The following is a 24,367-nucleotide window of genomic DNA, read 5'->3' on the forward strand; positions in this document are numbered from 1 at the left end:
CACGATGAGACGAAACACCTTCGAAAACCAACGATGATAGATTCAAGTTTTAGATCCTTTACAGCAACACATTCATAAAAACAGGCGAAATCTTTGGCAAGATGAGAGGACAGTATTACTTTTGACAACTTATTCCTGTCCGAAAAAACAAATAACAGTGTTCAAACGTTTACCACAAGAAAAAATCTTAAAGAAATTTCATTTTCAATCATCTGGAATAAATTCAGAGCCATGCGATTATAATAGAATTTGTCAGAATATGTAAAGTCATAAGGGGCATAATTTAAAGCTGACCAATTCATTAAAGCTTCCCTTTCTCATCTATCTAAATGCTGCTCTACAAACACAGAAATATGGACAACTGTCCCTCCCCTAAACTCGATCGGAGGTTAATTTTTCAATTGCCCTCGTAAAATGATTTCAGTTTCCAGAGTCAGCATCAGAAGCAGGGGATTTTGAATACAATTGATTTTACTGTTCAAAAATGTGTAGGTGAGAGCCATCTGCAAATCACTGCACGGCTACATAAATAAAACAGAAAAGTAGGCTTTATGAGATGGTTCTTTATAATGAAAATCAAAGGTTCCTGAACAGCTTCATATGCTAATCATTCCACTACCAAAGGGCACAAGTGACTACTTTATTCCAGCAGAGTTATTAGGATATCTTCCAACTACCCCTCCACACATGTGCAAATGCACAGAGGTTATATCAGTTATGGTTTCAGGTGGAGACAAACACATACGAAAAGTTAGTCGTTTGATAAACAATAGATAAGTACAAGATTTTCATTTGAAAACCAAACACAAGAATACTTAGGAGGAAAGTACTGAAACGTTAGGTGAGAATTAATTTTTCTGTAGCTTTCAGGTTGCCCATAATGTTACAGATATTGCAACACATCTACATTTCAAAATTTGGAACCTTCAACTATTTCCAATACTGAAAAAAAAATTTGAAGAAGTCTTCATACTTCCTGCTGTGAAAACCTCAAATCTTACAGAAAAAATATGTAACTAAAATCTGGCACAGAAACAAGAAGCATGTTATTTTTATTTCTAATAATTTCTTAAAAACAATGAATAACAGTTCTAAATCAAATTATTTCAGTAAGCAAAATGACCACATTAACTTAGATTGTAAGAAACAGCTGATTCCCTCACGCACTGAGTTAGCGATGCACGATCACTTACAACAGCAATTTCTACACTTACCTCTAAATTCACCATATTCTTGTGAAGCTTCTTTAAGGATCTTAAACTTCCTTGCAACATTCTGAATGCAGTTGCCTCCACTGCTCCGCAAAACAGATCACTTCCTGTGAAACACAAAAATAAGGAGAAACAAAAAAGCTGTACATATAACAGAATTATGATGCCAGTTCAATAAGTTCCAATAATAAAGTTACTGCAGCAGTCGTGGGCACTGAAATGAGAAACTAGTAATTTCTTATATGAAGAAGCATCACTGGGAAACATGTAATGTGCTGCATATGACACATGCTTCACAAGTATGTCCGCTAGACAGTGCCGAAGTATAATGTGGTTAATTTTTATGTCAGTCAGGAATTTTTGTAGTCAGCAGTCAAAATGTCAACATCAGAACTTATGTAAATAAAGAACAACAAACAGTTGTTGCTGGTTCTTAATTGTAGTGAAAATAATGTTAATAAATTGAAAAATTGGTATAAATTTACACAGTTCTTTGTGTGATACATTCCTAAGAAACATGAATGTTTTGTTATAAAGATTTATAAACTTAATGACATGACTGGCTACACATGTGACAGTGAAAAATCTCACTGGGAGAGTAGCAATAAACTTTAAGACTAAAATCTTTTCTCTTCTATGGACTTATGCGGTATCAACTGTCAGTCAGAATCATACGATAATGACAGGGGAACTTTGGTAATTAGACACTAAAACTGAAATGGAGGTGTCTCAACAGCAATGATATCGAAAGGCTAGCAACATGTGAGCATACTAATCCAAGTACATGAAAACAAATTAATATGTTTTGTTAATGGAAATACGTCGCAAACAGCCTGAATAAAATTTATATAGACTCCACTCTATTTTCTGCTTTTGTCTTACTATTCTGTTATAAAATTCACAGCTACAATAATTAATTTATAAGGGTCTAGGATAGAAATCACCAAAATTCTTCTCTCTGTAATACAGCCTCTTCCTTCAGAAACAGAAACTTGTTCAGCTGATCATAAATTTGATTATTCTTATGAGTTAAATACTCATCACTGTGATCACAAAATCCTGTTATTTATTCTGAGTCACTTCAAAGCAGAAGTCATGTATAATGTATGAAGTCCTGAAGATTATATAAATTGTATGAAATGACACGTTCGAAATTGTTCTTACTTTACGTCCTCCACACAAGGGAAAGATGACACACATAAATTCAACAAACGTTCAAATAACGTCTCATTAACTTGCACGCACTCGCAATATATGACAGAAGAAATGCAGTGAACATAAAAGATATACAACAGTTACGCCATTATCTCGTACACAGGGATGGCAACATCTGAAAAGCAACGAACACATCCCGCCATCGCGGGAGAATGAGGGATATTCAATTATCATTCTTTGCGTACTGTAACAAACTCTGCTGCCATCTACCGACCACGGATCTGAAGTAGATCTAAGTCGGAGCACACTCCATTGCACTGCTGTTTGAAATGCTACCTGAAATACCTCACATATTGTAATATAGCTGTGTGTTGGTTGTCTTAATAACCTTCCACATTAGCCATTAAACCCCAATATTATGATGCTCAAACCTTATTACACAAGTCTTATAGCATCAAATATTCATGGCAAATGACTATTAACTTACAAAACACAGAAATACACACAGTAAGAAAACAAATTCAACAAGTCAAAAAATCAAAAAAATGCTTGAAATTGTCAAAAAAGCGCACAAAACCAAAAAAATCGAAAAATTTCACTTTAAAATTTTTTTCCGTAATTTTCAAAATGTTTTTTTTTGGTTTTTACGCTTTTCAGACAATTTCCAGCATTTTTTATTTTTTTTAAAAAAATAAAAAAATTCAAAAAACAAGAAATGCTGGAAATTTTGAAAGAAGCGCACAAAATCAAAAAAAAAATTTTTTTTTGTTTTTACGCTTTTCAGACAATTTCCAGCATTTTTTTTGAAAATTTTTAAAATTTCAAAACTAAAGTTGGCACCTTCCTAATTTGACACAGGGATAATTAAAAAATCTACTGTGTGTTCAGTTACAGACAAAAGCAAGAAACCGCTAGGACTCTGTGGACCACAGTTGGTGAATGGGAAAATTATGATTTTAGTCACAATATTATGTTGTTAAATTATCTCTGTTTACAACTGATCTATCTTCTGCCTGTGAAAGACTAAACAAATAACTGCTAAACTCTGAGACTACACTGGAAAATTTCCAATTGCAGGCACGTAACAGAGGAAAAGTATGTCGTATCTTTCTACACACGGTTGTGACTGTTTAAGCGGAAAGGAACTTAGCTCCCTTGGTACAGTCGAAGCAGCTTCTCTGATCTTACTGACCCTCGTTACAAATTCTGCTGCGCGATCTCCTCCAATATCCTAACAAACGAAACAAAATTCATATTAGGCAATTGCTTGAGATCCCTAACTATCTCTAGATTGCAAAATAAAATAATGAATATAAATATTTAACCAAGTGGATCGAGAAGATGGCAGTCACTCAACAGGTCAATAAATTATACGCCTTTTACGAGTTCAATCCAATCCAATACAACCTATTGTCTGTGATCCATTTCAAGTAACATCCCATCTATACCTGTTCTCCTTAAAAAGGGTTTTTCCTTCATGTTTCATGACTAAAATTTGGGTGCTTTCCCTATCTTCCTCATTTGTGCTGGTGCTCAAAAATTTTAAGTTTCGATTTATCTCATAGTAACCTTGAACGGTGCTCCAAGCCAGTCCATGGGTCCATATTCAACATATTCGGACTAGAGTCGATGAAAAGCCAGAAGATATGGCTTGAAACCCAGGAGTCTTTCATCAATATCAGTCGCCATGAAAGTCTCACTTTATACATATTTGGACTACCTCACCACACCTGGTGGAATACTATGGAACTACGTATATCCTATACAGTAGAATGCTTTAAACCTTTCTGATCATTCGATCTATTTTTCCAAAAGACTTAACAGTCGATTAATGTCAGAAACGATCGCTTATTCAACAGCTGTAAAAACATGCGTTACACTACCCTCTAAGATGAATCTTAAGAATAATATTTGGAGTCGAAACTGGACAAAAACAGATAATAGAGCATTTAATTATGAGATGCTACACACAGACATTTAAATAAATAAACAAAATCTCCAACAGAATTTCCACAAGTAGACACTTTGCCGTCATGAACAATCTTCTCCTTAGAGTCTTTCTGGAAATGTTGAAACTGTCCACGTACATCGTTCCATCTCTCGTTTATTTTTGCAACTGTACGTTCAGTATCACCACAACCAATTTTCAATCTCTGAAGTTCTGTACATTTCTCATTCAGTCTTGCAATCTCTTTTCCCTTTCTTTTAAAACTCCTCCTCGAAAGCCTACAAAATGGCATACATTGAAGAACAGTGTCGTATGTTTTGAACTCGGCAAACGATTACAGCGCTATAAAGAATAGGTACTACCTCCATCTGCTTGTTCCAACCTTCTTTTGGCATCCTTTAACCACATCCTTAATTCAGCCACTAACTTGTACTCTTTTGATTCATTCTCACATTGCCAAGCCCCCACTTTCCTTGCCTACAGACAAAAATAAAATGCCCAATTTTCTCCTACTGATTCACTCCTACAAAAAACACGCCCTGAGATCAAACGTACGTGTCCGTGTGCATGCGTGTGATTAAGTGTGTATGTATATATTTATTTATGTACATACAGTACACAGAGTGTCTCACCTAACTTTGAAACTTCAAATATTTATCTAATTTTAACACGTACAGGAAAAATTTTCAAATAAAATGTGACACAGTGTCCAATGGGGTATACATTAATCAATAAAATATTAATTATGGAAGTGCTCTTAAGATGTTATTAAGGTTACATTCCTTTCCTTTAAATAGAAACCTTTTAATTTTTAAGCCAGATTTGAGATGAATTCATGTTTGATGATGTCACCACTCAAAGTATGAGACAAATGCATCAATACATGCCTACATTGAAAGTTGGAATGTTCATACAAAAATTTACAGTAATAACTATTCAAAATTGTAACTATTGTTATAAATACACTTTCAGATGCATTAAGGCTTTGACCGGGATGTTCTTTTGTTAAATCTTATGTGGTACCGCCTGATTCGACTTCTAATGGTTAAGTGAAGTGTTTTCTTCGCGGTACGGTCTGGATTCGTAAATATTATGAAGACGAGCTTCGACTTCAAAGGGTTAAATTAACGAGGAATTCACAGACAGCTGAGTTTAGAGGCACAAACAATGGTAAACTTCTACCAGACTACACAGTGCTACAGCCCAGAACACGGACATCTTAATTCTTTTGCGTCTGTTTGATTGTACTTTAACACGAGCCCAAATTTTTTTTACTTTTTATGGAGCCACAAACTACCTACGTCTGCAACAAATTAATCTTGTTTGGAGGGGAAAATCAATTCCATGCATTCACATTCGTCAGTGCAAGTGAGAGATGCAAGAAAACTTTTTCGAAACCTCAGACAGGTTAATAAAATGCTGTACTTCCGAACAATTCATGTATCACGTTATTGCAGGTACTGACTTCAACACCAAATCATCAATAAATTAAATTTAAATATGGGTGGAAGAGGACAAAGGAATTTGAGTGGGCATCAAACAAATATCGTATTCAGATTAGTAAAATGCGATTACAGAGAACACATCTGTAATTCCTTTCTAATGCTGCCAATCCTCTTTTCATATTTGACTGTAACTCCTGCTATTAATCGACATGATATAACAACTCATGTTTACTATAAGGAACATTCCGATTTCGCCATAACTACTTTTCACAAACGTATCAAGAAAGTAAGTCAGTTTACTAGGTTTTTCAATGGATATTTCAAAATGGATGGTCCAGAAGCAAGAGCGAGCCAGGATTCAGTTTGTGCATAATGTGTTTTATATTAACTAAGAATATTTTATATTAACAAAAATTAAGCAAATAAAGTATTTTTGTGTTTACCTTTGACATTTACTTCACGGGGCCAAATTAATAAGAACCTGAGATTTTCTGTGAGTTTCATAATAATTGAGTCTCAGATGTCCACATCATTACGATATTTAAAGTAGTAATGAAACTTAGAATCCAACATCAAAGTGAGTCCCAATCACTGCCTTACCTTATGTGTAGGTCCTCGACCAAGTGGCGGCTCTCCTGTACCAGCCTGGTGAATACAACACACCATGATCTCTATGAGACTGGTTTCCTCTCAGCCATCCAATGCTTCTTCTGACGGTCCTGGTTCCTCTAGCAGCAAGTACGTCATACACTCCCAATCTTTCATCATCTCATTTGATTTCAATGAGGGAATCCACCAGATATGCACCATGCTCATGCAGCTGTAAAAAAATTGGTTACAAAACTTATTATAACAAAGATCACTGACTTCAGAAAAATGTTCATTAGTGTGAATTTGCACTAATAAGAAAAACTGAGAACATCAATACAATAAAAGTAGAGCTCTATCAAAATTTTGTGTATTAAAATGACATTACAGTCTTTAAAAATCAACCAAATACATCCACTTTCATTTAAAAGAAAGAAAAAACAACATAAAAACAGATTCTTGGTACACAGATCTGCACATACATGACAAGTAATAAATACACATGGTCAAAACTTATCACTGTACTGCTAATGTAAGAGGCTTCCTTATATCCAAGACCTTGAATCATATAACAAACCAATAAATAGCCACGTAATTAATTTGTTGTTAATGGAGGTCTTCAAGGTTATGATTTTATGAGGATTTGTAGGTGGGAACCAATGAGTCATAGGAACATCCTGTCATCACCATCAGCCTTCGAAGATGGGGGCAGTAGGTTGTTCCAAAACGTGGTACTCACCTACAAGTCCACACGACATCATAAAGACCACCCAAGACATCTTTAATATCATAAGAACCCCAATATTATTCTGTTATTTAACGATTCTTTGAGATGCATCTCGCAAGGTCCCAGTATTTTGTTTTGTCTTATCCAGAATGGTCTTGGAACTGAAACGAAAATGAAAGAAACCTGAGGGTATCGTAAATGAACCACATGGAGGGAAGCAGCTTAATCATGCTGAAACGAATATCAAATAAAATTATTACTTCAGGTGTGATAACTCATTCACCTAACTATGGAAAGAATATTTTTTTCTCTACGTGTCAAAGACTAACAATTCCTTATAGCATTTAAGTGAGTCCCTTGTCACCATTCCATAGTGCAGTCTTTGGTTCGAAATAAAGATGGCCTCTAAATATGAAGACTAGTTGCAACTGTGTTGAATAAACAGTCATGGACAGTTAAAAATGTCTGGTCCTCCAGTCTTCAAATAAAAGGCCTGTATTAGTCGGAGCATCAATGATAGTATCTACACAGATAACCTAACCTTAAACCTCTCCAAGATCATACCTGTGGCGAGATAAGACTGAGCGAAGGAAGTAACACTACAATGAACACATTCGCACGCCTTTCCTCTTACATTACACACAAGAAACTATATTAATGTATACATATGTGAACATGTGTGGAGCAAAACAATGAAATACAGTAGGTTAGACTATTCAGCTTACTTCAAATACGACACCCACCAATGTCTTTCGTGCATTGTCATATTTTACATAAAATATATGCACACACCACGCACATCACTTTTAATTTGTATTATAAAAAGCATATGCACAAGATAATAAATAAAATATAAAACAACCCAATAAGTGCACTATTTCTCTTTCACTCTCGACAGACGCACAGAGCAACAGCGCCAACTGGCGGAAAAGATTTAAGTGAGTAGAACTATTTCGATGAACATGGTGCTGCCATCTAGAAGTGATACGGTAAACGTTCTTAAAATCTACCTTTCTTGTAAAAATATATTTTTATTAGTGACCCTCATCGTAAATGCCTTGAAAATTTTTACAGTCTACCACCTACTTTTAAATTTATTTCAGATTGAAACGAGATATTTAAAGTAGCATTAAAAATATAAATAAATACACATGTATTTTATTCTGTTGATAAATTTCTATAGTCTATTGGGGACTCGAACTTTTGATGGTTTATTGTACTTATATAGTCCACTATATACTAATGTATTTAGTGTAACCTTTTAATATTTTCATGCAAAACATTTATCTTTTGTTTAAAATAAGCAATTCTTTAAGCTGTACTCACACGGCCCCTGACGTGCAGACACCACGTAAGGCAGAGACCGAGACGGACAGAGACAGGATGTGGCATTCACCGAGGCTGGCATGCATCTCTTGGGGGAGAGTTTTGAAAAAAGTTGAAAATTTTCAAAATTTTCGAAAAATCAAAAAATGCTGGAAAATGTCTGAAAAGCTCAAAAAAACATTTTTTTAAAAAAAATTGAAAACATTTTGAAAGTGGAATTTTTTCAAAAATTTTATGGTTTGTGCGCGTTTTGGTTAATTTCCTGCATATTTTGATTTTACTAAAATTTTCAAAAATTTTGATTTTTTTTTCTCCAAAATTATCCCCACCTGATGCCTTGCAGAACCGGACTCTGTCTCTGACGTGCAGTCTCTGAAAAGCCCAGGTGCGACAGAGACCGAGACGGACAGAGACAGGATGTGGCATTCACCGAGGCTGGCATGCATCTCTTGGGGGAGAGTTTTGAAAAAAAGTTGAAAATTTTCAAAATTTTCGAAAAATTTTCAAAATTTTCGAAAAATTTTCAAAATTTTCGAAAAATCAAAAAATGCTGGAAAATGTCTGAAAAGCTCAAAAAACAAAAAAATTTGAAAAATTTGAAAACATTTTGAAAGTGTAATTTTTCAAAAAAATTATGGTTTGTGCGCGTTTTGGTTAATTTCCTGCATATTTTGATTTTACTAAAATTTTCAATTTTTTTTTTTCCCCCAAAATTATCCCCACCTGATGCCTTGCAGAACCGGACTCTGTCCCTGACGTGCACTCTCTGAAAAGCCCTGGTGCGGCAATTTATCGTCCTTTAGTGTAAAAAACAAGACTCCCAGTAACCGAAGGTCCTCGCACGTCTTTGTCCTAAACAGTTGGGTAGATGTCATGAAATGGAAGTATTCATCCCAGTATTACACTCCAAACACCACAAAAAGTTGAAATTTTGAAACGAATACTTAAAAGAAATTCAGATCAATAAAGTAATAAATCACCTCAGCAGAAGATGTAATTTGGACCGTTACACAGAGAGGGGGGGGGGATAATGGGCATCACATAGTTAGAATGTTCCCAGACAATGCCCGCTCGTCCTTCTGGCAAGGATTAAAGCAAGGGTGAAGACGTTAGGGCGATAATTAGTGAGAGTTTGGCAGCAGAAACGACGGAAATTTTGAATTGCTTATTACAAAACACTGAAGATATAATTTGGAAAGCTGGAGGGAGGGTAAATTTAGATAAATTAAGATAGGGAGGGTTGCATGAGAACCATGCAGTGTACGAAGCCGAAGAGAGAGAGAGAGAGAAGAGAGAAAGTGGGGGGGAGTAGCGATAGGCACTACTGTAATAAATGGGGGAGGGGTATAAAGTTGGTTGTGGGCTACGAAGGTTCCCAGGCAGTGCCCGCTCGTCCTTCTGGTATGAATAAGTTTAGTGAGGACAAGGGATTTAGGAGACAGGATGGGGTAAGAAATAAGGTAGGGGGGGAGTTGGTTCGGGTCTTTGCGTTAATTTTGAATTTTGATATTGGCCTTGGGGGTGGCGTTAGGAATAATTTACGTTAATTTTGGGGGGGGGCTACTATAGAGCGGAATTTTGATATTACTCTGAGAGGGTTGCATGGGAGGCATGCAGAGCAACGTGGAATTTGGGTACCAACTCAGCATTTGCTCTAGTACCGAGGAAAACCACGGAAAACCTTGGTCGAGTTGGACAAAGCCGAAGATCACCTAAATAATATTTAAAAACCCAGTCCGTACCGCGAAGAAAACACTACACTTCACCATTACGAAGATCAACTGGTTAACGCTGTTTAAAGAAATAATCGCTGTTTATTCTGATAATTAATTAACCCTTCGAAGCCGAAGCTCGTCTAAATAGCATTTAAGAATCCAGTCCGTACCGCGAAGAAAACACAACGCCTCACCATTACAAAGATCAACTGGTTAACGCTGTTTAAGGAAATAATCGCTGTTTACACTGAGAATCATACATAACCTATAAATAATGTCGAGACTTCAGGTTATCACAGAGGCGAGAGTGAAGATGTGTGTCTTCTGGGATGTCGTGCGTACATTTAAACACCTGTAAAACATCGGTCATTTCCTACGAGTGCCAGGCTACATGACGCAACATCCCACATGACATATTAGTGATTTACGGTCATCTGAAGTGCGTCTTCGTATGTAAGGAGCGATCGCTACTCAAATTACTTTGTCACTCTATTAATCACTGCCAGCCTGAGTGTGTGTCTTTACATTTGTTTGAATTGTACGATTTCATGTGGACGCCTGGACGGGAGGTAAAAAAATCTACTTACATAAAACGACTTTATCTGTGACTGCAGAACGAGTACAAATTGTGAAATAGCCGTCTAACCAGTAACTCTGCGAAATAAATGTCAACTCGAAAGTTTGTCAAGAAATTCCCCGATATTTAAGGAACTAGAATGTTCATTACAGTGTCCTCAAAAGCCAACCACCGGCCATAACCTCAAACATATAAATTTGCTCCAAGTCCTAATCCTCTTCGATCTACTTTAATATTATCCTCTAATATACTGTTCTGTAATACAAGCTGTTTCTTCCATTACCGCCTTCTACCTAAAATTCTGCATACATTTATCACGAACAGAATTGCGTGTTGCATGTATTGTTTATGTTGCTCTCCTTAACCAGAACTAATAAAAGTTATAATATTTCCAGTCTCTTCATCCAACTTAGGTCCGAATATTCTCAAAAACCTTCAGTCTGTGCCCTTCCTTCACAGACAGACAAAACAACGGATAAAGTTGCAGTTTAAACTTAAATCTTCACATTTCTGGCTAGAAGGTGATGCAGATTCACTCTTAAGTGGCACTGGGACATATCCCAGTTTTATATCCGTCGTTAAAATCCAAGTTCTTCTACCCGCTGTACCTTTATCTCCTGAGCTTTGTTTTACCAGTGTTAACGTGTTTTTAAAGCAAATATAATTTGATTTAAACCGCCAGTTAAAATAACTGCATGCACATCCACCCCTCTACACCCCCTCCCCCACCCCCAACGCGGTCCCCAAGACACTCACCGACTCTGGTCTGCATTACGTTGCAAGTCACAGGAGTCTTCATGGACCCTGGTTCGTATCCATGTTGATGTTGACTCTATCCTGTCTTCAGAAATGAATTTGACCTTACAATGTCGATCAATTTTCTTTTTTCGTTTTCAATTTAAAATGAGAGCTGAATAAGCTGGAGATTTCAAGTTGCATAACAAACGTTGTGAAGGAAAATAATCAATTAGGTTAGTAGAATCATAACATTTTTAATTTAACAACCTGAATATAGTTATGATAATAAATAATTTAATCTTTGTTCTTCCAGTGCACTGGCTTTAAAATGCCAGTTGAGCACATAATTCATGAAGTTTATTATGCAGAAGATTAATATAATAATATACAAGCAATTAAATGGTTTATTAAATCTGCGTGCTAATATCTAAGCTACTTCATAATAACTATTAATTTGAAACTCTTTAAGCACGCGTTAGTTAAAAAGAAGAAACAGAACAATAATCCACAGTACATGAGGCTACATAGAGAGAATTTCGTGACTAGCTGATCAAAGTATAGATTCTTTAAGGATTCTGTTCCACGCACTTAATTTCCATAAGCACCAACATCGGGAATTAATTACATCAGTATGGTCTAATTACAAAAGCCATGGGTCCTTACAAGCCCCTCCTCGCTAACAGTGAGGGGTGCGGAGCACGAAATACCCCATCCCTTATCTGTGACCCTGTGACGTACATGTACTCGGAACCACAACGCTAAACAAAATTACCCCCTTCTTTCTATAATTTTAATAAAATACAAGTCCACTTACAGGACAACCGAATTTTTATTACTGTTATAATCACCTGCTGATAAGACCGCCAAAATTGCCCTATTGGAAACAAAAGCAGGAGAATTGATAATGGTGAGGGTTGATATAAAAATAATATAATTAATAAACCATTATTATCATTAGTATTGTTCTCGAATTTTCCAGACTTGCTAACAGAAATATAATGAAGGAGGAATCAGAGAAACTATTAAAATATGGCGACCCGTAGAATGGCAGAAATTCGGAGTACCTGTATGTTTATCAGGACCGTTTCAAATGAATTTACATGACATCCTTGGTAAAAAAAAATCCGGATTGGAATGACAGAACAACAAATCTAAACTTTTGTTTAACCCTTTGAAGCACGAAGCTCATCTAAATAATATATAAGAATCTGGTCCGTACCGCGAAGTAAACACAACGCCTCACCATTACAAAGATCAACTGGTTAACGCTGATTAAGGAATTGATGGCTTGTTTATTATGAAAAACATACGAAATTCAATAACTCTGCAGTTTTACGAAAGAATGCATTTGTGTTTTTGAAACAGCGTTAACCAGTTGATCTTTGCAATGGTGAAGTGTATAGGAATTGGAGTTAATTACTACTGTTAATTGTTCAGACTAACGTATCAACTAATTAATGTTGTCAATATGTTTTAACGAAGTTCTACATGAAATGTATCTTGTAAGTTGCATGTCTGCTTTATAATTTAAGACATTAAAATGCCATCACACTTTCAAAACATGCACGATATATTAAGATTCATAATGCCTAAAGACCAATCAACTGACGAAAGTCCTTTCTACGGAATTGGTACCTTCGAGAAGAGAGAAAAAACTGAACAAGTCTGTCAACTGATTTCTATTCCTTTCATGTAAACAGTCAGTGAAAGTCTATAATACCATGTTACCATAATATAATATTCGAGTGGCTTAAAAAGCTATGTTCCCAACGTTTCGGCTAATCGAGATGTTTCTTAAACTGATTAAATATACACAGTTACGGCTATTACTATGATATAGCAAAGCGACGTAAATTACGTGGACTTGACAAACTTTAAACACATGTTAAAACATAAATATGAGATTCGTGATTAATAAAACTCTCTTGAATTGTTAGAGCAAAGACATTGTGAATCGTACAAATAATGCGTACGGAGAAATAAGAAATGTGGATATACAGAATTTTGGTTCGGAAGCCTCTCGGAATGACAGCAACTTCGTCATAGACGTGGTTTTTCCGAAAAAAAAATTATCTGCGCGAAGGTATGAACACGATTTGTCAGGACAGCTTCCAAAAATAAGATCTGATTTCAGGGGCGATATAAAAATTTGAGCCTTGCAGTCATGTGATCCTTAACTTTCAAGAGTTTTAGGACGTTAGATACCTGTTCCTTCTACAAAACTGCAAAAAATCTTACTCTTTTAATATTGTATCTGTGGTTTGACAGTTACTTGTTATCTTTGACCACTTTGTGCGTAATCATTTCTTTAGGCACTATCTAGTCTTTCGTTATTGCCAACAAAAAGCCACAGATAAATAAATGAGGTAAGATGGATGCTTACGAAGGATAGGCAGTGAGGTTTCAAGACATCGTGACGTATTACAGCCATGAGAAAACTGCTAGGATTAGCTGGTCGCTTAACCACAGTAGAGGTGAGCCAAAACATTCAGCAGAACATCCAAGAATGCGATCTGTGACAGCAGAATGTGTCCACCGTGAAGTTTTCGTATTTTGTGTCTGTTTCGGAAAAAACAGGAGAGTTCTGGACCTAATAGCTTCCGTACGTGTGTGCGTGAACAGGGCAAGGGGTCTCTTCTCATGCCCCAGAGAGAGTGAGAGAGGGAGAGAGAGAGAGAAAGGAAAACTACAATGAGGCAATGAGAGATTATCTCTGCGATTTACCTGACGTGCCCTCAGAGAGTCATCTGACTCTATTCTCACAGACACACTAACGGTTTTATTTAAACTCCTACTTCTGCATTGCTGAGAAATGACTTGGAAGCGTTGCAATCGTGTGTGTGTGCTAAATTGGCTTCCTGGAATTTAAATTGAGGTCTATCAGAAGAACTGCGCTGACTACTCTGCTTATTAAATGCTGGAACCGTGAATAAGGCAGAAAATTAATTACTTCATGATGGAGTATCTGGTGAGACAATTTAGAATTTAATAAGATCCCTGTTCATTTTCATAATTTTAACTGCGAAGATAGCGTGTTTCATAGAGTCTATAAATATCCCGAATGACAATTTTTCATGATGACATATCCATGGTATATCATAGTATCAACGGATAAGAAATAGTGAAATATCAAAATTTCGGAGTAACCTGCTCACTTTGAGTAAATCAGGGCCTTGTGAATATGATAACAAAGCTGATTAGTTTTGTGTAAGAAGTCACAATCATTCCGATGCAAATAAAGTATGTGAACAGTTAACTGAATGTACAAAGACAGCAGTAAAATATTATTCATACTGCTAAATGAGATTCTGCGTTCAAATGTAGATATAAAATATTTTTATATATATTTACGTACTCTCCCGTTAATTAATCATCACCGTCACAAAATTCTAACTGCTCATGATCAACCATTTCGTTGACAAAAGAGTAGTCTACTCGAAAAGCCCTCATTTTTATAATCGGGAATTTCAAATGGCAGCCCAACGCATTGAATTGTCCGTGCTATAAATAACCTAATTTATATTGCTTTAATCGAATGCAGTCGTATGTCGGACCAGCCAGTGTGGAATATTATTATCATGCTTCCAATTTCGAATATTACTCTTGGCCTTTACACAAATTAGTGCTTATTAAATGAACATCACCATTTCCAATTTTCGAAACTATTGACCGAATTTCGATTATATCTCATATTGTGTGACCACGCTAATGACGTACAAAACTGATGTTGATTTCTTTCGATTTCTGCGAAGTCAGACGTACATAAAGATGGACGGAAATAGTTTCCGAATCTATGTAATATAAAGATTATATAGTTGTCAGCTATTGAAGTTTATTCATTTTTGATCAAACTACATAATTAAAGCAAATCTTAAAATGTAAATATTCCTGAAAAAACAAACGAAATTTCATTGCACGCGCAATGTTTACTTAAGTTTTAAAAATAATATTATGTATTAAAGGATAAAAAGGAAAACTCTCCCGCCACACGCCGCGCTGTGTTCCGGGGAAAAGACCATTGGACAGGAGGCTGGGTGGGCCCCAGAGCCAGTCTTGATGCAAAGAATAGAGAAATATCCTCTGTTTCTGTCATGGATCTAATCTCCGTAGCCAGGTACTATACTGAGTGAGCTAAAAAGGACTTACCGGTAGTAATGCAAAGGCAAATGATATAAATAGTCCACTTTGCTATTTCGATAGTTTTTTACACTGTAAACGCGTAAACCTGTGCAAAATAAAGCGAAATGAATATCAAATCTAAAACTTCTTGACGATGGTGAAGAGTCAATTGAATAAAAATTTCCTCGGATATATTTATTAGACGATGGATAATATCCAAGGAAATTCTTATTCAAAGCGAAATGAACTTATCTGTTTCAACACATTCCGCTTATCGCACCGCTAATTCTGTTCATATTGACACAAAAGGAGAAAGAATTCAAAACCCATAAAACGCACAGTTACCATTATCTGTTACGCTAGATCTGCATAACATGCACAATGTACCACAGCCACATAATTTGCTATTTGAATGGATTCACATGCAAGGATATTCGAAAGGGTTAATCAGTACTGGGTCTGCACAGTTTTCAAGTATCTTATTTGCATCGCGTCATGATGAATCATGGCAAATCCAGATTTAATTTAGGCCGTAACATTTTCCAGCACACAGAATAATACGATACGAGATTGTACTAGGGCCACATGCGGTTGCGGATCACGGACTGTGGTCTATTAGAACCTGTATTACACTTTGTATTTACTCAATTGCTCCTGTTAAATTACGAGGTGCGATCGGAAAGTTTCAAGACTGCGTCAATAGAGGGCGAACCGGATGTAGTACGAGCTTCTACCGCTAGGGGGTGCGGCCTACATTCATAGTGAATCAGTGTGCCAGCCGGCATCATCGAATTAGCATTTGTTTCTTAGTTACGGGCGTTTTGGTAGTGCATTACACCGACCCTCCTGCGATTTCGGAATGGCGTGTGCATCAAATTTTGCCAAAGACTCGCCAAAACGGCTACGGAAACCTATGAAATGCTAAAGCAAGCATTTGGGGAGTCCGCAATGGGTCGTGCACAAACTTTTGTGTGGCATTCACGTTTTAAAAATGGCCGAACCTCTGTCGATGATGACGAGCGTTCTGGACGACCATCTTCGAGCACAACGCCCGAAAATGTTACGAAGATCGACGTCGTACCATCAACGACTTGTGCGACATTGTTGGGATAGGCTATGGGACCTGTCAGCTGATTCTAAAGGAAGAACTCCACATGCGACGCATCATGACAACGCGCCAGCGCACACCGCCCTCGACGTTCGCCAGTTTTTGGCCTCAAACACCATGGCCGTCATCCCGCACCCTCCTTATTCGCCGGCTTTAGCTCCGTGTGACTTGTTCCTCTTCCCAAAGATGAAAATTCAGCTAAAGGGAAGGAGATTTGAGACGATAGAAGAGATTCAGGCAGAATCGCAGATGGTGCTTGACAGGCTGACAAAGAAAGATTTCCAGGGATGCTTCCAGGCTTGGCAGCGGCGCTGGGATCGTTGTGTTCACTCCCAGGGGAACTACTTCGAGGGTGATGGATGAATTTAATACCTGAGATAAGTGTACGGGTTTTTATAGGCGCAGTCTTGAAACTTTCCGATCGCACCTCGTATGATGAAGTTGTGGAAGAAAAAAGCTTAAACTGTATTAAAGGAAAAGGGATTCACATTTAACGTTATTTAATTAATGGTAATTGATTTTTAAATTACACCTGGTCGCTGTTCACAATTCAACAAACTTCTAAAACTCTCTACAGTACTTTTAGAAAATCCCTACGGCTCTGAATGCGTTCAGCAGTGTGAACGACGTTTAGCGTTCACTAGACTGTGATTGACAAATCAAAACATCTGACATAAAGAGTTCCGTGCCTAGATAATTATTTGAAATCTACTTTCATTTAGGCCCTAAAGAAAAATATTCCTCGGGCGATTCTATTATGATTCCGATTTAATATCAGCCTAAAATGGAACGAATACTTTTTATTAGCCCACTATTGAAAGGAAGCCAAACTGAAACGACAACGCGAATTAATATCTGCAGTTATCAATTTCAGAAGTAGAAATACTCTTAGCAGTTAAAACTACTGACGCCTTTTTTATCGTCGTTCTGTTCAAGAATTGTATAAGAGTAAAACACGTGACGTTCACCACCTAACAATAATTTCCTCAGGAGTGACACGAAGGAATTCTTTCAGGCATTTCAGTCCAGTATCAGTCCCATTTAGACTTACACTGGCTAAGCAGTCAGATGAGGCACATGCTGTTCTAGACCAGTGAGTGTGTTGAGGACAACGCTTGGACCAAAAGATAAAAAGGCAGTAAGTATCAAGAGACTTCGTAATTTTTACTGCTCACTAAATATTATTTGGGTAATAGTATGAATGAGACTGGAATTGAGATGAAAAAAGCAGGGAAACATTTCGTGTGAACACGTGAGATAATTTGGGGTGGTTATAAATAGGAAGAAGGATGATATTAAAAAGAAACTTAACGAAACAGAATTCAAATATTAAAATCAACGTCTGCCACATTTTATTACAAGATAATAATTTATGAATATAGTATTTTTTATTTCTATAACCATAAATATCCGTTACCGCCAATGAACACAAAATACAAGAGTTCGCAAAATATGTACACACATTCAAAAGTCCATTGATCTCGCCGTTCGTCAGGCGTGTAGAGTCGAGGACACGCGGTATCAACAGAACGGGTCCTGTCTTGACTACACTTTTCCCGATCGACAAATTGGACATAAGAGGATCAGTTGAGTACCCTCCCACGTTTGCCAGATTTAACCCCACCTAAACGTTTATAGTGAGGTTGCTTCATGGACGAGGTGTACAGCACAACGACAGAAACAGTTCAAAGGATCCGGCAAGAAATTGAATGGCCTTCCGCAGGAACTGAACTTTATCGGTCGCTTCTCATTCAGTCGCTCGCCGTTGCAAACTGCGCCACGAAGCTAATAACGGTGGACATTTCGAGAACCAATACCAGATTAGCTAATTCACTACGTGCCAATTCTGACGTATGTAACGGTTTAGTTTATTAAAATCTCTATTCAATTCACTGAACGTGTATGTATCTCTTTGGGACACTCTGTATTCCTATGAGGGTCAAGTGTTCATATTCTCCTACACAGAAAAGTGGATTCAAAAAAAGCTGAACCAAAATTTATAAACATTTTAAGGGTCAATTTTGTAACGCCTTAGTATGATAACAGTAAAACATCCTGAAAAGTTTTAACCGTTATAACGTTTAAGTCACTGAAGGCAGGGGTTTAAAGCCACCACAGGCCTAAAAATGTCGTTGAGACAGCTATAAACAGCTCATTTACTACATATTTACTTACAAAGTAATCTCAGAAAAATAACCACGTGGATGTGTTCTGGTAAACTATATTCTCACTCAATAAAATGCTTTCGGGTTACCAGCCGCATGAATATGCCATACAAACCAACGTTTCGGCAGACATCTCCGTCCCCATCATCGGGGATCCGATCCCGAAACGGTGGTTGCTTTCGACACTCGACGCGGCTGGTGATATGAGAGCGCTTTATCGAGTTTAGTCGCTGTACAAACTTCAAGTAACGTGATTTTTACCGTTTCGGAACGCAGTCGCCTTCAAAATCAGAAGTCTTGTTGTGTTCTGTCGGACTCGTCACCGACGCTGTGACATTGAGAACTCGTGTCTTCTGGATTGTGACGGCGAAGTCCCTCCCACACAGCGTCACAATTCGGAGAACCACGTGCCCTCCACGAAATTTCGTTGTACAAGAGCATGGCAGTTCTCTCATGCTATGTAATTGTGTTAGAAACTAAGCTACAAGGAATTCCTTGAAAAAATCTAAACTAATTTAGAGAAAAGTGCACAAGAGTGTTCACGAAAGGATCGTCACCGGACTGCAACCCGAAGAAGTCCAATCCTGTTCACATATCCACACGCTATTTATTCATGCTATCCTAACAGCTGCCTTCATCAGCCCTAAAACTTCCAACGAGGTTTCATAACCAAAATTTCGCGTACAATTTTTGTTTCTCATACACGTGGTATATGTGCCATATAACGCGATACTCCTCTATTTAAAAACCGGATAAAGGACGCATACAGTGCGCCTCTCATGTCGTCTTCTTGAAGTGCAAATGTAATTTGCTTACAACGCATGAGGAAAGCGATGGATGCAGTGACAACCAAAGCACGGCTTCGTTAACATAGCGCAGTACCTTGAGCAAACAAAGGAGAGCAAACAGTGTTCATTATGGATTCTACACACTGGAGAGACGAGAGTCGAAAAGGGATAATTGTTTTACTGCGGCCACGTTATACCTCATTGCCGCTTTCATATTGTCTTCTCGAAAAAAAACATTTTGGAATTGAATAGCATGTCGTACTACCCCATGGATTATATGACTTGGATTGCAGAACAAAAGACGACAGTTGAAGCAAAAAACGCCTATGCCACCATAAAATTGCGGATGAACGGCGGTAGACAACATGGCGTGTAGCGCACACCCGATTTTCCAAAGGATCACACAATGCCCAGACTCTGAATGTCTAGTGCCGCTCTATCACCGAAAGCAAAGAAAATACACGCATCGTAAGAAACCAACGAAGAAACAAATTAAACTTAAAGCTAATCGCTCCGGAACATCGAGTCAGTGGTCAGAGATGCCTCGCATTTCGGAAGCATGCCAGCAGTAAGTTCCGAATCGTCTATGAAATTTCCACTCAGGTCTACCAAACGTAGTTTTGCACAGCGTTCTTACCGAGCAGATTCAAGCACCACTGCTTCAAATGTCGGCCCAGAGGCCCAATAGCCTGAGAGCGTTCTTCGTGGTTTTCCTCAGTCACTCCTGGGAATTCCATGACTGTGCCTCAACTTATGTCTCTACCGCTTCCTTCCACATCCCCTCCCATTCATAAATGGCCCTATCAATCGACGCCGTATAGTATGAGCCACTAACAGCGTCGTTAAACAATGAAGCGTCTTTCATAAAGAGCTCATGTTCTGACCAGGTCAAGTAAAGGAACACGCCACGAAGACGTATGGGCGTGGGAGGCTGCGTCGTTATTCTCAGGAACTGAAAGCAATGTCAGTTCAACTTTCTGAACGATTTAACCTATGCAGAAGAGTCCCGAGTAAACATTAAAATATGTTATATTAATCTTACATCAATGTTTATGTGCTGGCATCCCAAGAAGTAGATATTTTCACAACGTTTCACAATCAATATACTGCGTGCATTTCTGGTTCCTATGCCTGGAACGTGTCCTCAAGGACTTCTTTCCTTTAATTTCTTACTCTATATTTATTAAATTCGAGTATTTTCCCCGACGTTTCGCATTAAAACACCTTCAAATTTTCATATTCGCCTAAACGAATTTTTTAAGAAAAGGAAATTCTGTCATTAAAATAAATTGTGGTGCCCCTCGTATCTACTAAATGACGAGCACTAGCCTCTGTTTCTGTAAATAAACAGCAAATTTTGACATGTAATGCTACGCCGCGACACTTAAAATGTTGCAGGGTTGCATCCTTCCAATCAGCTGGTAAACACGCAAACGCGTACTCTTTTTCACAGATGTGATCGTAGGCCCCACTTGGTGTCAGTCACAAATAAGATTTCTGTCATCAGTCGTCAAAGCTGCGTGCAAAGATTTGGCTATCTAACATGAAAACAAAAAAGACCAACTACGTTCCTGAAGAATATCTCTCGTTGACACTTTGTATTCGATGCATGGGAAGTGAATGACAGATCACCGTTTGTCTGGAAGAGCACCCCCCCCCACACACACACCCTTCTCTGTGCTTTAAATTTAAACTGCTAAGAACACATCCACAATATTACGTGGTAAATTAAGATTCAGACAGAACGCCACCTAAGAGACGCAACAAACTTTACGTACCAACTGTAAATCTGATATGTGACGTAATTAATTAGTGCAGCCTTATTTATCGGAAATCACGGCGTGTTCTAAAGCCATTTTTATGTTCTCAATGACGACAATAGGGAGTGGTAGCGAAAAACAAGACTGTGCTTGTCAGCTGATCAGAGAATACAGAAACACAGACAATATTTAACTGCGTTTCTTAAGCTGGGTTCACACTCGTGCATTCTGCCGTAACGCAAAAGGTGGCGATTGACTTGTAACATTTACTCGTAATGTAACATTCGCGGCGAGCATGTTACATTACACCACAACTGGTGAGGCGCATCGAATGCTCGTTTTGAACGCTCGGCTCGACTGTGCTCGTGTGTGCTCCATTCATTTCGTTCAATATGTCGGACGTGGAGGTTGTGTTATCTTTGTTTCATTTAATACGCTACTCTTATCTAAAGAACTCGTGAATGCTCGTTACGACGCCGCTCGACTGACTGACTGACTTGTAATGTAACACCCAAAGGGATTCGCGAAAAAACCGACAACACGATGGAGCGCCCGCGAGCGTGAGCGGCTCGCATCGAGCGGCTCCGTTCGCTGTCTTCACTTGTGTAATGCTCGATTTGTAACACGTTACATTAGAGGCAAATGTTACAAGTCAGTCGCCACCTAAAAGCGAATGCACAGAAAGAAACAATAGAAAAGAGAGTGAAAGGCCGTAACAGTCACTCACCTGCTTTAAAAATCCCCGGCATTTTTAACGGAGCCCAGTGATTCAATGCCACACGACATAGCAGCCTGTCACAGTATCAGTATGATTACGCTGTACCAAGTCCACATACTCACATTATATTCAATTTTAATATTATCCTCTCATGTACCTGCAGTCTCATAAGTAGGCTGCTGCGATCACGTTTCCCAACTAGAACGTGCGCATTTTACATGCCACGTTGTTGTGTGCTACACGTCCTGCCCATCTCATCCTTAGCCTGATCGGCCTATGATGATAATTTCCTCCTATGTGTTACTCATCTGTTTTAGATGTAAACGTCTATGTACGCTCTTCTCTTGGAGAGAGATACAGATAAATATACATCTTATTAATGCTGTTAATAACACTATTCAATTCTTTAATTTTTAATTATTATAATAACATCACGTTTCTAATTTCACCATCAATACAAAATAGAAAAACGTTCTTCGTCATTTTCAAAGTGCATAAATATAAAACACAAGTTTCACCTTTATTATGTTGTGTACTTAAACCAATAAGAAATAACTACTTACATATTCAAATATTTGCTGCTTCTCACTTGAACACGTTTCTGGCCAAATTCTTACCTGCAAAAGACATTCACAATCATCAGGACAAAGTTTAACCTGTCAGGGACTTACTGTTTGTTAATTGAGCGGGAAAAGCGCGTCGGATATTCGGCGTTTAGCGAGACTTTTCTCAGAGTAACGTATCGTAATGCAATGTAAACAAACAGCACGGACTCTGTAGAGGTCGGACTGGACACTGAAACAACCCGCTTCTTGTGTATTTTCTTTAGCCCCTTAAAGCCCAGTGGTAATTTAATATACCACCTGTTTTAACAATCTGTAACTCTGCAGTTTGCCCAACAGATATTGTTTATAGGATTCGTATGATTCTCAGAGTGAACAACGATTATTTCCTTAAACAGCGTTAACAAGTTGATCTTTTTAATGTCGAAGTGTTGTTTTCTTTGAGGTAAGGAATGAATACTTAGATCCTATTTAGATAAACTTCGGCTTTAAAGTTTTCCTCTGTCATAAGCAAATTCTGAGTTCGCAAGTTTAAAGTTGCTACTGCATCCTTCTCATGAAGCTCTCCCGTCTTCAGTTCATCAAATTTTTCTCCCCCCCCCCCTTAGAATGAAGGCTACTGAATTACTTACTTACCTAACTTTACAAATTATAGCTGCAACATTCAAACAACAAGCAAATCAAAACTCCGCCGTCTAGCAAGCAGTCACTAATTATCAACCTAACGTCTTGTCACTCTTACTTTATCTATACCAGAAGAACGAGTGGGCTTTGCCTGGGAACCTTCTATTAGATGGTCTATCTCCCCCCCTCCGGAAAATAACTATCTCTCACATTTCCCCAAATATTTTTTTCTTTGGTTCAACTCTCTTGCTGTCCATCCTCTCTCTCTCTATCTATCTATCTATCTATCTTCGGCTTTAAATTGTTATTCCTGTTAAAAATTAAGCTGAACAAATAAGGTAGAAGTGCACGCAATTAACTTAAAATCTGGCATTAAACTAAAAGGAGGCCCCATGCTCCGTTATAAATGAATAAAGCGATCGAGGCGGACGAGCGGGAATCAAAAAAGAAAACCAAATGCTGATCAAAAGAAGTCCATCGGATTTCGGGTTATGAGAAGAGTATTTCAATAAAACGACTTTCCCTTAATTATGTTCGAAACAGTAAAATATACGGAAAGAGTGTATCGGTCATAAAATACAGGGTGATTCAAAAAGGACTTTATAACTTTGAAAGTGTATAGAAATTTATTCAGAAGGCTTACATAATCGGTTGAGGTGTCATTTTGTAGCAAACCAAATCGAGTTTTACCTCAAGCAATCATTTGGGTTCGATGTGATTGCCATTGGTGATACTGCAGACATCCCACCTGAAATCAATTTCTTGCCAAACACGATCCAGCATATCCGGTGTCACTTCTGCAACTGCGGCGGTGATTAGAGCTTTGAGCTCAGTGAGATTGGCAGGTAAGAGTGGAACATACACACGATCTTTCATGAAACCCCATAAGAAAAAATCGAGAGGTTTCAAATCTGGAGAACGAGGTGGCCACGCTATCGACCCTGTTCGACCAATCCACCGACCTGGGAAACGGTTATTGAGGAAATCCCGGACTTCTATGAGGTAGTGAGGTGGTGCACTGTCTTGCTGGAAGTGAATGCGTCATTCTTGGCCATCTTCGTCTAACTGTGGTATGAGAAAATTTTCGAGCCA

The 24,367-nt window shown here is 37.9% G+C and overlaps 1 protein-coding gene across 17 annotated transcripts in view; it reads right to left on the bottom strand.

The window, feature by feature from the left end:
• The window catches only part of LOC110834927 (dystrophin, isoforms A/C/F/G/H-like), a 330,291-nt gene that overhangs the window by 196,605 nt on the left and 109,319 nt on the right, over window positions 1-24,367 (bottom strand). For 13 of the 17 annotated variants that reach the window (XR_015538352.1, XR_015538351.1, XM_087360242.1 and 10 more), the window contains one exon: window positions 1,215-1,318. Coding sequence is in view for 12 of the 17 variants with exons in the window: in XM_087360242.1 (XP_087216368.1) it covers window positions 1,215-1,318 (104 nt within the window). In the remaining 5 variants the exon portion in view is untranslated. Of the gene's footprint in view, window positions 1-1,214; window positions 1,319-2,375; window positions 2,985-6,359; window positions 6,580-7,086; window positions 7,236-7,799; window positions 8,005-24,367 lie in introns of those variants that run through there. The other 4 variants (XM_087360240.1, XM_087360237.1, XM_087360239.1 and 1 more) reach the window with 4 other exon arrangements.

Source organism: Zootermopsis nevadensis, unplaced genomic scaffold, assembly GCF_977971745.1.
Source record: "Zootermopsis nevadensis isolate Lab colony 2312 unplaced genomic scaffold, Znev_1.0 Znev_ptg000040l, whole genome shotgun sequence".
In the NCBI taxonomy this organism is placed as follows: Eukaryota; Metazoa; Arthropoda; class Insecta; order Blattodea; family Termopsidae; genus Zootermopsis; species Zootermopsis nevadensis.